Source organism: Rhamphochromis longiceps, linkage group LG16 (assembly GCF_057381845.1).
Source record: "Rhamphochromis longiceps isolate RC_006_pf linkage group LG16, R_longiceps_female_GT1.1, whole genome shotgun sequence".
Lineage (NCBI taxonomy): Eukaryota > Metazoa > Chordata > Actinopteri > Cichliformes > Cichlidae > Rhamphochromis > Rhamphochromis longiceps.
Window position 1 is genome coordinate 2,376,207 of NC_140572.1, and position 14,634 is coordinate 2,390,840.

Below are 14,634 nucleotides of genomic sequence, written 5' to 3' on the forward strand. Positions count from 1 at the left end.
GAGTGAAAGTGGAGATAATAACCAAATCTCCTCTCTTCCAGTCTCTGTTCCATGCTAACTCTCTTCAGAAGACACATCAGAGTGCTCTGCAGGTCCAACAAAAAGCTGAGGTGAATCTTCTTTAATGCCTAACTAACTGTTTCCCTTCATTTCTCCGTCGTCAGTAGTTGACAGCTCTGACCTCTTTTGCTGCTTTTGTCAGATGATGCTACAGGCGAGTCATTATGATCCAGAGGCAATTCGAAGCTGTGCTGAGAAGGTTGCCGTGCACTGGCAGCAACTGATGCTGAAGATGGAGGACCGTCTGAAGCTGGTCAATGCATCCGTAGCCTTCTACAAGACATCTGAACAGGTGCACTTCAAGCAAACTCCACCGTCGCTGTTTTTGTTTTCTTACATCAGCAACAGGAAGGTAACTGTTTGTGCGTCTGTGCAGGTGTGCAGTGTGTTGGAGAGCCTGGAGCAGGAGTACCGCCGCGATGAAGACTGGTGCGGCACACACGACAAAGTGGGAAGTTCATCCGACAGCGACCACCTCCTGCCTCTGATCAGTAAGCACCTGGAGCAGAAAGAAGCCTTCCTCAAGGTGATTTCATGTCTCACTGTCTAAAAGAACAAAGCAGGCTGCTGGGCTTGTTTTGTTTGATAAATAACGTATGCAGATGATGCCATCATGTTCTACACAACTAATAACATGTATATACAGTGGGGCAAAAAAGTATTTAGTCAGCCACCGATTGTGCAAGTTCCCCCACCTAAAATGATGACAGAGGTCAGTAATTTGCACCAGAGGTACACTTCAACTGTGAGAGACAGAATGTGAAAAAAAAAATCCATGAATCCACATGGTAGGATTTGTAAAGAATTTATTCGTAAATCAGGGTGGAAAATAAGTATTTGGTCAATAACAAAAATACAACTCAATACTTTGTAACATAACCTTTGTTGGCAATAACAGAGGTCAAACGTTTACTATAGGTCTTTACCAGGTTTGCACACACAGTAGCTGCTATTTTGGCCCATTCCTCCATGCAGATCTTCTCGAGAGCAGTGATGTTTTGGGGCTGTCGCCGAGCAACACGGACTTTCAACTCCCGCCACAGATTTTCTATGGGGTTGAGGTCTGGAGACTGGCTAGGCCACTCCAGGACTTTCAAATGCTTCTTACGGAGCCACTCCTTTGTTGCCCGGGCGGTGTGTTTTGGATCATTGTCATGTTGGAAGACCCAGCCTCGTTTCATCTTCAAAGTTCTCACTGATGGAAGGAGGTTTTGGCTCAAAATCTCACGATACATGGCCCCATTCATTCTGTCCTTAACACGGATCAGTCGTCCTGTCCCCTTGGCAGAAAAACAGCCCCATAGCATGATGTTTCCACCCCCATGCTTCACAGTAGGTATGGTGTTCTTGGGATGCAACTCAGTATTCTTCGTCCTCCAAACACGACGAGTTGAGTTTATACCAAAAAGTTCTACTTTGGTTTCATCTGACCACATGACATTCTCCCAATCCTCTGCTGTATCATCCATGTGCTCTCTGGCAAACTTCAGACGGGCCTGGACATGCACTGGCTTCAGCAGCGGAACACGTCTGGCACTGCGGGATTTGATTCCCTGCCGTTGTAGTGTGTTACTGATGGTGACCTTTGTTACTTTGGTCCCAGCTCTCTGCAGGTCATTCACCAGGTCCCCCCGTGTGGTTCTGGGATCTTTGCTCACCGTTCTCATGATCATTTTGACCCCACGGGATGAGATCTTGCGTGGAGCCCCAGATCGAGGGAGATTATCAGTGGTCTTGTATGTCTTCCATTTTCTGATGATTGCTCCCACAGTTGATTTTTTCACACCAAGCTGCTTGCCTATTGTAGATTCACTCTTCCCAGTCTGGTGCAGGTCTACAATACTTTTCCTGGTGTCCTTCGAAAGCTCTTTGGTCTTGGCCATGGCGGAGTTTGGAGTCTGACTGTTTGAGGCTGTGGACAGGTGTCTTTTATACAGATGATGAGTTCAAACAGGTGCCATTCATACAGGTAACGAGTGGGGGACAGAAAAGCTTCTTACAGAAGACGTTACAGGTCTGTGAGAGCCAGAGATTTTCCTTGTTTGAGGTGACCAAATACTTATTTTCCACCCTGATTTACCAATAAATTCTTTACAAATCCTACCATGTGGATTCATGGTTTTTTTTTTCACATTCTGTCTCTCACAGTTGAAGTGTATCTCTGGTGCAAATTACTGACCTCTGTCATCATTTTAAGTGGGGGAACTTGCACAATCGGTGGCTGACTAAATACTTTTTTGCCCCACTGTATAAAAGTTTCCCACTTGCATTGCGGGCATCTTTGTACTTCAAGCTAGTGTCCTCTACCAGAGGCCTGGGAGCTGGAGAGTCCTGCAGGGTCTTTTCCTAGGACTGTGCTCTTCATCGCAGAGTTCTCAGATGTTGTTCCTGCTGCAGCCACTCACCTAGCTTGATGGTCAAGTGCTCTGATTAGCACGGGGACCACTGTTGCCTTCATCCTCCACATCTTCTCCAGCTTCTCATGTTCCTCCTCCCTGCTATAGCTACCACTCGGTATAGCTACACCTATCACAGCGGCTGCTTGTCTACCACTATGTTGGTTAGCCACCACCATTTTGTCCGTCTGTATCTGGAAGTCCCACAAGATCTTAGCTCGGTCATTCTCCACCACCCTGGGGGCATCTCCCATTTTGACCTCGGGACTTCCAGGTTATACTCGGCACAGATGTTCCTGTACACTATGCCGGCCACTTGGTTATGGCGTTCCATGTACACCCTGCCTGCTAGCATCTTGCACCCTGCTGTAATGTGCTGAACAATGTTCCCTGTAATGTTTCATGTGTCTCCCTGAGCGTCCCTTGGACCACTGTGAGCAACAGCAGACGTGTGCACTGTGGTCACGCCAGCATCTAATCATCCAAGTTACATGGTTTATTAAAGTAATCAGATTACAGCATTTATGTTAGACTACTTTTAAGTAACTGCTTTAGCCCACTTACAATGAAAATTTAAAAAATCTTGTTCATCACCTGTGTAGCATGTTAACACTATTGGAAGTAAAAATAACTTGAACTTCAATTTTGAAAACACAACTTTTTTTTTTATTTTTTAAAAGCTCTGGCTTGTATTATGAGTCTGAGTCTGTGGTCTGGGAGAGAGTCTGTAACTCTGTCTGCAAAATATAATATATAATGACCAATGTTGGGTAATTAATTATATAGTTACTTCTTCAAAAAAGTAACTGAGTTATGCAAACAACAAAGTATTTTGCAGCTGTTTACCTAAAAATGCAGCCAAGGCGTTTTTTTAAACAAACATTTCAAACTATTTACAGAACAATCAGCTGTTCTGCATCAAATCTGATGCCACACAAATTATTTGTGCAGCTCCAAAAATAATTTCTGTCCACTATGAGATGAAGGAGAACAACAGCCTGATACCTGCAGGCCTGACAGCAGCAGATGTATCACTGCTGTAACACCTGTAACACTCAGCAGGCGCCTCATTGTTCTGACACACAACAACACTACTGACTACACTACACACTGACTACACACTGACTACACACTGACTACACACTAACTACACACTAACTACACACTGACTACACACTAACTACACACTAACTACACACTAACTACACACCAACTACACACTAACTACACACTAACTACACACTAACTACACACTAACTACACACCAACTACACACCAACTACACACTAACTACACACCAACTACACACTAACTACACACCAACTACACACCAACTACACACCAACTACACACTAACTACACACTAACTACACACCAACTACACACTAACTACACACTAACTACACACCAACTACACACTAACTACACACCAACTACACACTAACTACACACTAACTACACACTAACTACACACTAACTACACACCAACTACACACTAACTACACACTAACTACACACCAACTACACACTAACTACACACTAACTACACACTAACTACACACCAACTACACACTAACTACACACCAACTACACACCAACTACACACTAACTACACACTAACTACACACCAACTACACACCAACTACACACCAACTACACACTAACTACACACTAACTACACACCAACTACACACCAACTACACACTAACTACACACCAACTACACACCAACTACACACCAACTACACACTAACTACACACCAACTACACACTAACTACACACTAACTACACACCAACTACACACCAACTACACACCAACTACACACTAACTACACACTAACTACACACTGACTACACACTAACTACACACTAACTACACACTAACTACACACTGACTACACACTAACTACACACTAACTACACACCAACTACACACCAACTACACACTAACTACACACTAACTACACACCAACTACACACCAACTACACACCAACTACACACCAACTACACACTGACTACACACTAACTACACACTAACTACACACTAACTACACACTGACTACACACTAACTACACACTAACTACACACCAACTACACACTAACTACACACTAACTACACACTGACTACACACTAACTACACACCAACTACACACTAACTACACACTAACTACACACTGACTACACACTGACTACACACTAACTACACACTAACTACACACTAACTACACACTGACTACACACTGACTACACACTAACTACACACCAACTACACACTCACTACACACTAACTACACACTAACTACACACTAACTACACACTAACTACACAAGACAACACACTAACTTTAGACTCCAAACAGGCTAAACGTGGCAAATCTGTCACATCTCAAACACGCCGTCACTCCTAAAACTTCCCCCTCCCTAAACATCTAAATGCCATGTTGCCATATCATTTTTTGATTGGTCCACGAGGTACATTTTTCCACCAATAGGAAAGGCTGGTTTTTTTGGTGTTGTTTTAGCTCACAGGCTTTTGAGTGTTTTCCTTATAAAACGCAGTTTCTATATAAAGTATAAACAACGACAGTATTCAGGAAGAAAACCAAACATTGCAGATATTTTATCATAACTCTGGTTTTACGTGGCCGATCAACACAATTTAAAAACTGGTACAAAGTCCACACTTTGTCCGTCAGTTGTTCCGTCTGTCCTGCTCACATCTCCAATGGTTGTGCACGTTGTCATTAACGTGGCTTCACTCCACATCAGCCGCTTTGCTAAAACACCGGTGTTGCACATAAGGACGCTGTCAGAGCCTGTCAGCGATGTTGATCAGCTGCGTATATACGAATGTGAATCACATCATTGGCTGGACTGTGGGATAAGGTGGCATCGTTCAGATCCCATACGGGAGCAGCCAGTCACTGACTAACACTGCAGAACAGGATTGTTGAAGTTTTCATTTCAATTTCAATTCAGGTCAGATTTTTTTTTGTGCGCTACTCAGATTTTCTGTGCGCAGAGACGTGCCAGCAGTGTGCAGCTTAGAGGGAACATTGGTGCTGGACTGTCTCAGCAGCACCTTTACACCGGGTGTTTCAGACCCAGCCTCTGTGGATCCTGGTGTTTTCTGGTGTTCCTGCCTAGAAAGGGCGCGTCAGGGACATTATCTGGTCTGATCATCTGGATGTCCCTGACAGCTTTGAGCACTTATTAGCAAACACATAGACATTGCACAGACAAGCAGCATGTTTACTGATGTTGGTGTGTTACAGGCGTGCACTCTGGCCCGGAGGAATGCAGAGGTGTTTCTGAAGTACATTCACAGGAACAATGTGAGCATGCCTGGAGCTGCCGGTCACACCAGGGGACCTGAGCAACAGGTTAAAGGTCAGTGCTGCTGATGCAGCGTGTGTGTGTCCATGTCCATGATAGGCAAGTTAGGAAGGTTGTGTAGCAGTTAGGGATGAACTCTGTGATTATTGTCCCTGATCTGTGTTGGTGTGCGCAGCTATTCTGAACGAGCTGCTGCAGAGAGAGAACAGAGTCCTTCACTTCTGGACATTAAAGAAACGACGGCTGGACCAGTGTCAGCAGTATCTGGTGTTTGAACGCAGCGCCAAACAGGTGAGTGTGTGAAGTCCAAAGAACGAACGCTCAGCTTTGACACGAGGCTCATCGTAGCTCTGGGTAACGCTTTATAGTAACCTTTTTTAATAAGTAGCACATTGATAGTTATTTGCAGTAATGAAACAATAAAATGACAAAGGTTAGTACTGTAAACACTGGGTGATTATTACAACGTTGCACAGAATGAGTAGAGTTTGCAGTGCACCTATAAACACTGTTTGAGTTAAGTTCATGCAACGCTGTTAAAAACACATCGTTTCATATTTCATGACTTTTTCAAATATGTGTTTGTATATTGGGAATTTTGGATGTTTTCAAACTCATACAACCAGTTGTGCTTCGAGCCGTACAGGGTTGTCATTCTAACACTATAGTCCACGTTGCCTAGCAACACTTATTGTTTGCACACATTTTGGCTGTTTGTTAAGATGTGTTGGGCAATGAGACGGGCTACAGCGGGCAGGTAGCTGGCTGTGCAGAGCAGTGAGGGGCCGTAGCTGCACACAGGGTCCAGAACTGATGTGAGCAAATAAAGCAGGAAGTGTGCAGCAGAGTCAGACCAGCTGCAGACAGTCCAGAGCAGTGCGGACGGGAGAGGATAATAATGCATTTATTTTATTTAAAAGCACCTTTCAAGACATCCAAGGACACTTCACAGTAAAACACATAATAGAACAATGTCAACGAAGAACAATGAAAAACAAAAAGCAGAAGATAAAATAAACGATAAGTTCACAGCGAAAATGCAGATTCGAACAGATGAGCAGAGATTTAAACTGGAACCAGTGTTTCTTATATGTGGGCAGAGACTTCCACAGCCTGCAGCAGAGAGGTGAGCAGGAGCGAGGTTATGAAGGCCTTGAAGGTGAGCAGAAGAAGTTTGTATATTATCCAGATTTTCACAGGGAGCCAGTGAAGTTCCTGCAGGACAGGAGTGATGTGCTGGTAGGAGGGGTTCTGCTGATCATGTCAGCAGCACAGTCTTGAACCTGTTGAAGCTGATGGAGGGGTTTATGGGGGAGACCATGCAAGAGGGAATTACAACAGTCAATGCGGGAGACTATGGACGAGACTGTGGACAAGAATGGATGCTGTGTGGAAAGAAAAGGACGTAATCTGTTAATGTTACGTAGATGGAAATAGAACAGTGAGATTATTGATGTGACATTTAAAGCATAGTGAACGGTCTGATGACACCAAGGCTCTGAACCCGAGGAGAAGGGAAACTGTGGAGCAACAAGGAGGATTTCAGTTTTATCCTCGTTGAGTTTAAGAAAATTAAATGAATGGCTGAATGTCTGCTGCAGCCTGGTGCTGTGGACGCTGTGTTTTACTGTCCTATCACAACTTGTGTTGTTGTAGCTGAAACTGTGAGTTTCAAAGTGCAATAACATCGAGTCTCTTTCTTATACCTCCTGTATTTCAGCATAACTAATGCATCATTATCCAAATGATGTTCTTCTATACTCACTTATGAGGTAGCCGGTGTATAGTTTGCTGATCTAAATCATCGGTCAAAGCTTTGTTCAAAATTGTGACACGAAGTAACCTGTTTGCTGTTACTGCTGTTGTGGAGGATCGACGCCCTCTGGTGGTTCTAGGAGGTTTTGCATTGGTGTCTATGTTGAGGGTGGCAGTGGTGGAAAGTCCTAGAAAGCACAGTTTGTGTCCTGTTTCTCTCACGTTGTAGTTCTTTAGCTTACCTTGGCTGTCAGGTTTGGGCACCATGGTTAGCTGTAGGAGCAGATCAGGATTTGGGTAAAGTTTGTTTGTTTGTTTGTTTGTTTTCAGCACTACAGTGTGGTGTGAGACTCAATACTGCATCACAAGATAGAAGCTAAAGGAAACCTTGTGCATGTCAAATATTTTGATTTCACAAAAACAACAAAGATAAATTAAAATGTTGCTAATGGTTTATAAAGATCGTTGATGGTTAAGCAGCAGCCTGTTTCATGAACGTTCAGCTTTTTAATACTGGTTAGTATAAAGTGTTACCACTGTTCAAATATTGAGGGTGAGCACAAAAACAACAATTGGTCCTGGAGAGTCGGTCAAACAATGATTTGTAATGAACACACGCGTGGGGAGATGAACACTGCACACCGACAGCATCGATCGCCGCCCAATGATACACAAGCAGTTGTTTTTATACCATCAGGGTTTACTTTTATGACGCCCCCTCATGCGTCAAAGCAGATACAACACATGCATAAGTTTCAAAAGCACAGATGTTCTGTTGACGACTTTCGACACATCTAAAAGGACATCTTCTCCGTCTCGAGGCCAGGTGCTTCCTATTAATCTTCTAACTCTCGCTTATCTCCTGGAGCAAACTGTCCCTTATGCAGACATCATTTTGCAGCTACAAGCTTTTGCAAACTATTATTTGAATATTTGAACTCTTACCTAAACATGAGTCCAACTACTGTTTGCGTGTGTGTCTCGACCTCAAAATGCACTCGGCCTCACCCCGCCCGTTGATGCTTCTGGCCTTTTACCAGACTCTCTGTGATAGGTGTAATAATCATAACTAAGAACATGTGTAATCTACTGAATAAATGCTTTAATGAAATGATCATTAATGTAATGGTAATGATGGTTATGAATAGTAGCTGTAAAATATTTCCCTGATCTCCACACTCCGTCTCTTGACCACGAGGTCAAGAGGTCAACATACGTTGCGCTGTGTCACTCCTCGGCCCACTCAGCGCTTCTATGTCCATTAATGGCATCATGGACATCGGGCCACCGCCCCGGGGTCCACTGCCCTCGTGATCACCTTTTCCAACAATCCTCTGGCACCAGGAATGAGAGGCACAGTTAACACAAAGGGGCAGGATCAACTCTATGTGTGGTGTTTTTGTGTTGTTGTGTGCAGGCACTGGATTGGATCCAGGAGACAGGTGAGGTTTACCTGGCCACGCACACGTCACCCGGTGACAGCAGCGAGGAAACACAGCAGCTTCTCAATGACTACCATCACTTCAGACTTTGTGCCAAAGTATGTCCTGTGTGTGTGTGTGTGTGTGTGTGTGTGTGTGTGTGTGTGTGTGTGTGTGTGTGTGTGTGTGTGTGTGTGTGTGTGTGTGTGTGTGTGTGTGTGTGAACAGACAGATGTTCACCCTACACACTCTGATTTGTATTTGAACTTCACTACCAGTCAAACGTTTGGACACACCTTCTCCTTTAATGGTTTTTCTTTGTTTTTACTACTTTCTGCATCGTAGATACAAACTGAAGACATCAAATATCTGAAGCAGATTTATAGAATTATGTAGCAAAGCTCTGTAAAAAACTCTAAAGTCTCATATTTTAGACTCTACTCTTTCTTTGTTGACAGCGCTGCAAACCTTCTCTCAGGTTTCACCTCACAGGTGAGCCTGTCAGGGTTCATGGTGGAGTTTGTTGCCTTCTTAATGACGTTGGGACCATCAGTTGTGTTGTGCAGCAGTCAGGTTGGTGCACAGCTGACAGGCCTGTTTGACAACTGTTAGAATTCATATTACGGCGAGAACCAATCAGCTGAGTAAAGAGAAACAACAGCCCATCATTGCTTTAAGAACTGAAGGTCAGTCAGTCGGAAAACTGCTAAAACTTTGAATGTGTCCCCAAGTGCAGTCGCAAAAACCATCAAGACTACGATGAAACTGTCTGACATGAGGACGCCCCAGGAAAGGAAGACCAGGAGTCCCTCTGCTGCTGAGGATACGTTTATCCCAGTCACCAGCCTCACAAATCACAAGTTAGCAGCAGCTCAGATCAGAGCCCAGATAGATGCCACACAGAGCTCCAGTAGCAGACACATCTCTGCATGTTCAGAGGAGACCGTGTGAATCAGGCCTTTATGGTCAGACAGCTGCTGAGAGACCACGACTGAGGAAAAGCAACAAGCAGAGATTTGTTTGGGTCAAGAAACACAACGAATGGACTTTAGACCATCTGTGCTTTGGTCTCATGAGTCCAAATTGGAGATGTTTGCTTCCACCTGCCGTGTCTTTGTGCAACACAGAAAAGGTGAACGATGGTCTCTACGTGCATGGTTCCCTCTGTGAAGCATGGAGGAGGAGGTGTGATGGTGTGTGTGTGTGTGGGGGGGCTTTGCTGGTGACACTGTTGGAGATTTATTCCAAACTAAAGGCAGACTGAACCAGCACGGCTACCACAGCATCCTGCAGCCACATGTCAGGGCAGCACAATGACCCCAAACACCTCCAGGCTGTGTGAGAGCTGTTTGACCAAGAAGGAGAGTGATGGAGGCCTGCACTGTCACCTGACCTACACCCAGTGGAGATGGTTTGGGATGAGATGGAGCGCAGAGTGAAGGCAAAGGACCAACAAGTGCTCAGCATCTCTGAACTCCTTCAAGACTGTTGGAAACCATTTCAGGCGACGACCTCATGCAGCTCACTTTTTGTTTACTGCATAATTCCATGTGTGTGTTCATTGCCTTCAATGAGAATCTACAATGTAAATAATCATGAAAATAAAGAAAAACCATTAAAGGAGAAGGCGTGCCCAAACTTTTGACTTTACTAGGCTTAAAGTTTTGGTTTGCATCAATTGTTTGGTAATTTTCCACTTTCACACGTGGGAGTCTGACAGCAGAGCGGTGAGGTGGTGCTGGGTCATCGACACCTCACAGCTTTCAAGCAGTTGAGGGATGATTATAATCAACCCTCAACATGTAAAGAGTGCAAAATCAGGAAAGAATCTGAATATAGTGAAAATAGTGATTAATATTAGAGGATGAGTAGACTGTTAACTGCTTCTAATAAAACTAAACACTCTGAGCAGGATTTCCTGGTCAAACATGGGAAAATGTTACAGTTCAACTCAAAATGTGTTTGTAGAGCACACTGAAGGACAACAGAGTCGACCAAAGTGCTTCACCATCAGTTAAAACAAGAGAAAACAATAGAGGAACAAATTCAGAAAAATAAGACGACAGTGAATTAACAAGAAAAACATCAAACAGGCCTGATGGTACTCAGGGTCAGCCAGGGTCAAAAAGTGAGTTTTAAGACGCGATTTAAAAGACTGAACCGAGTCTGACGTACGAGTCTCCTCTGGCAGATTCTTCCAGTCTGGCTGCTGCTGCCCGAGCTCCTCTGTGCTTCCAGACCTGGTTGTGCTAAGAGCATCTCAGTGCTCTTTTGTCACACATGTTGAGGAGTTCATTTAAATAACAGGGCGCCATATTATTAAAAACTTTCAATCTTAAACTCGATATTTTACAGGGAGCCAGTGTAATATACTTACATATCTATATTATTGCTAATATATGTTGTAATATATCTATATCACTAAAGCACTTCTGGATGGATGCAAACTGCATTTCGTTGCCCTGTACCTGTGCGTGTGCAATGACAATAAAGTTGAATTCTATTCTATTCTAAATTTGCTAAAACTGGAGTTACTGATAAATGCAGACACTCCACAGATAGACGTGAACACCTGCAGTGAATCATCTCCAGCGTGACAGAAGAGAAGCAGCTACATCCACTGGTTTCATCTTTGTGCAGAAGGATGTATATGCGGTCATAATGAGCCCACACAGAGTGGGACCTGACAACAGATACGAGATATTCAAAGATGTACTTACAAATGTCCCACAAGGTATTAGTGTGTTTCACAAAGGGCCACGTAGGGATGCTGAACATCAGCGACTCCTCAGCTTCTGTAATTTGTGTGTTGACAACATCCTGCAGCAAACCAAGGAGAAGGTGAAGCTGCTGATCCAGCTGGCAGACAGTCTGGTGGAGAAGGGGCACGCCCACGTGCTGGAGCTGAAGCGCTGGGTGAGCACGGTGGACCGCAGGTACCGTGACTTCTCTGCACGGATGGGCAAATACCAGGAGAGCCTGGAGAGGAGCCTGGGAATGAGCTCTGAGGTGAAAACAGCAACACACACTTGTGCCAGTGCAGTCCCAGAAACATCTTCTGATTACTGGCAGAAATGATGTTCTCTGTGCAGGACAACAAAGACCTGGAACTGGACACCATCCCTGCCAGCCTGACAGATGACCCGGAGGTCAAACTGCGTGACCCCAACCATGAGGTCAACGAGGAGAAGAGGAAGTCTGCCAGGAAGAAAGAGTGAGTTTGGAAAGAAAGGAGGACTGAGTCATCATCATGTGTCACTACAGTAGTTCACCTCGTTCGATCGCAGCCACTCACATCCACTCCACAGACGAGGTCGCCTCTGCTCCTGTACAGGTCACGGGTGTGAAAACAACACAAAGTTATGATACATACAGATTCGGTGGGGGTATTACTGCAGTGACTTCAGCTGTCTTCTGTTAGAGTGGCTGCTGTCTGTGGAAGCGTCACACGTTAGCTAAACCAAAGTCTGCACACTGACGTGACGTGAATGCATCCTTACAGCTGTGCTGCTTTCAGTCGTTTTGCCGTCACGTGTTTCTGAGGATCAGTCTTTGGTTTGCGTTTTAGTCTCAAGTCTTTTCCTGTCTCAGGTTCATCATGGCAGAGCTCTTGCAGACAGAGAAGACCTACGTCAGAGACCTTCAGGAGTGTTTAGAGGTGAGAACAACGAGCGAGTTTGTTTGTGGACATTAGTACGTTTGTGCTGTGTGGCTGACGGCTCTGTGTGCCCGTCAGACGTACCTGTTGGAGATGACCAACGGTGTAGAGGAGATCCCACCTGGCATTGCTAACAAAGAGCACATCATATTTGGTAACATGCAGGAGATATATGACTTCCACAGCAAGTGAGTGACGTTTAGATTAGGTCTGCAGCTGAATGTGCTGTCTGTGTGTGTGTTCAGTTGAGCTCTGAACCCTGTTAATATACTGTGTGTGTTCATGCATGGGCCACACCCCCCAGCTGTCCACGACAAACTCATTTGTGTCTCATCTCTTTGTGGTCCCTGCACAAACCCACGCATTAGTTCAATGAGCAGCAACACTTTAAACTCATTCACAGCATCTGGAGGTTTCACATATCACCATTCTGAACAATGTCTGTGTTACTTGAGTGATTTACAGTAAAAATATACAGTCTGTTTGTTTGTGTCTTTGCAGTATTTTCCTAAAGGAGCTGGTAAACTATGAGCAGCTTCCAGAGGACGTGGGTCACTGCTTTGTCACCTGGGTGAGAGTCACAGTGGAAACACTGTTCAGAAAGCTTTCGAGTATCATAAGTAGCTCCTAGTGACGACATTGTAAGTGTTATTTTAGGCTGGGACTACATTCAAAGAGCAGGTTAGCCCCTAAACTTCCTCTTCTCTTAAATAAACCTCCTGAAAGCTGTCAGCAGAATATGAAGAAAGGACAGCTGTGACATCAAAGTTGAAAGGAGGCTGTATTCTTGTGTGATACTGCAACAAAACAGAAGATGGCGCTGTGGTCAGCGAGTTAGCGTATCTGTTCTGGTAGGTGACGAGCCCGTAGGACTGCTTCTGTCCACAGCGAGGCTTCGGTCTGTTCACATGAAGCACTGCTAGGATTGGGCACAGTGTGAGCAAATGACTGTGCTCGAGGTCATGCTGGGCAGTTACAGGCACCTCCATCTTCACAGGAAACTGGCACACAGTGAAGAAATGATGGAGCTGTGACTCTGCAGCTCACCAGGAACAGAACAAGCAAGAAAAAGATTTCAAATGCAGCATCCAAAGCACAGAGTGGCTGCAGTGGAGAGGTTTTTATGTTACAGCTCTGCTGCTCGGTGCAGCTGAAGGTCAGCAGCGCCCACACGGCAACACAAAAAATAAAACAGCCATTTAAGAAGCCATTAAAGCAGAGCAAAGACAGGATCTCAGTGAATGCATGAAACACTGTCCTGCAGTCATGCTTCTTATCTGTTTAACCTTCATCGGCAAAGTGTGCACACACAGTATCAGCTGTTTTATTCTATCACGGTTATTTTGGGGCATTTTTATGCGGCTGTTGGATGGTTGAGCAGTGATGAAAGACAGGAAAGTGGGGAGAGAGGGGGAAAGACAAAGGACTGCAGGTGTGAGTCAAACCTGCACTGTGGCCACGTGTCACACTGAGCTGAACTGGCGTCCCAGGTAGCTGTAAGTGTAAGCAGGACGTAAAGCTGCCTCCTCTCCTTTTCCAGGCTGATAAGTTCCACATATATGTGGATTACTGCAAGAACAAACCAGACTCCAGCCAGCTGATCCTGGAGCACGCAGGCACCTTCTTTGATGTGAGTATCACAGCACCATCGACGCTTCTTGTCCCCGCCTGTTGTTTTCTTTTGATTGACGTTTGATTGTTCTGGGAAAAAATATAAAATCATGTTACATCTGTATCTCCATGTTTGTGAAGCTAACATCTGTCTTATGTTTGATATATTAAAGTGGCTTCGATGCAGGACACTTGCTGAGTTAGTTACTGAACAGCTTGTGAAAACATAGAGCAGCTGACTGCAGCTCCCAAACACTCTGATGAAGAGGAGGAAGCTTCACTTTATAAATGACGATGTACTTTTCTAAGAACGAGTCAGATTTCTCAGTTTCATTTGCAAATGCTTGTTTAGCATTTTTACAGCATCAGCTGGCACGTTCTGGGCTCCTTTAAAC

General features: G+C 44.6%; 1 protein-coding gene across 4 annotated transcripts in view; it reads left to right on the plus strand.

The window, feature by feature from the left end:
* The window catches only part of kalrna (kalirin RhoGEF kinase a), a 152,887-nt gene that overhangs the window by 79,910 nt on the left and 58,343 nt on the right, over positions 1 to 14,634 (plus strand). For all 4 annotated transcript variants that reach the window (XM_085384695.1, XM_085384697.1, XM_085384696.1 and 1 more), the window contains 12 exons: positions 42 to 110; positions 203 to 352; positions 437 to 586; positions 5,734 to 5,848; positions 5,970 to 6,085; positions 8,967 to 9,089; positions 11,797 to 11,979; positions 12,063 to 12,184; positions 12,562 to 12,628; positions 12,707 to 12,816; positions 13,130 to 13,199; positions 14,169 to 14,258. In XM_085384695.1, coding sequence (XP_085240821.1) covers positions 42 to 110; positions 203 to 352; positions 437 to 586; positions 5,734 to 5,848; positions 5,970 to 6,085; positions 8,967 to 9,089; positions 11,797 to 11,979; positions 12,063 to 12,184; positions 12,562 to 12,628; positions 12,707 to 12,816; positions 13,130 to 13,199; positions 14,169 to 14,258 — 1,365 coding nt within the window. The remainder of the gene's footprint in view (positions 1 to 41; positions 111 to 202; positions 353 to 436; positions 587 to 5,733; positions 5,849 to 5,969; positions 6,086 to 8,966; positions 9,090 to 11,796; positions 11,980 to 12,062; positions 12,185 to 12,561; positions 12,629 to 12,706; positions 12,817 to 13,129; positions 13,200 to 14,168; positions 14,259 to 14,634) is intronic.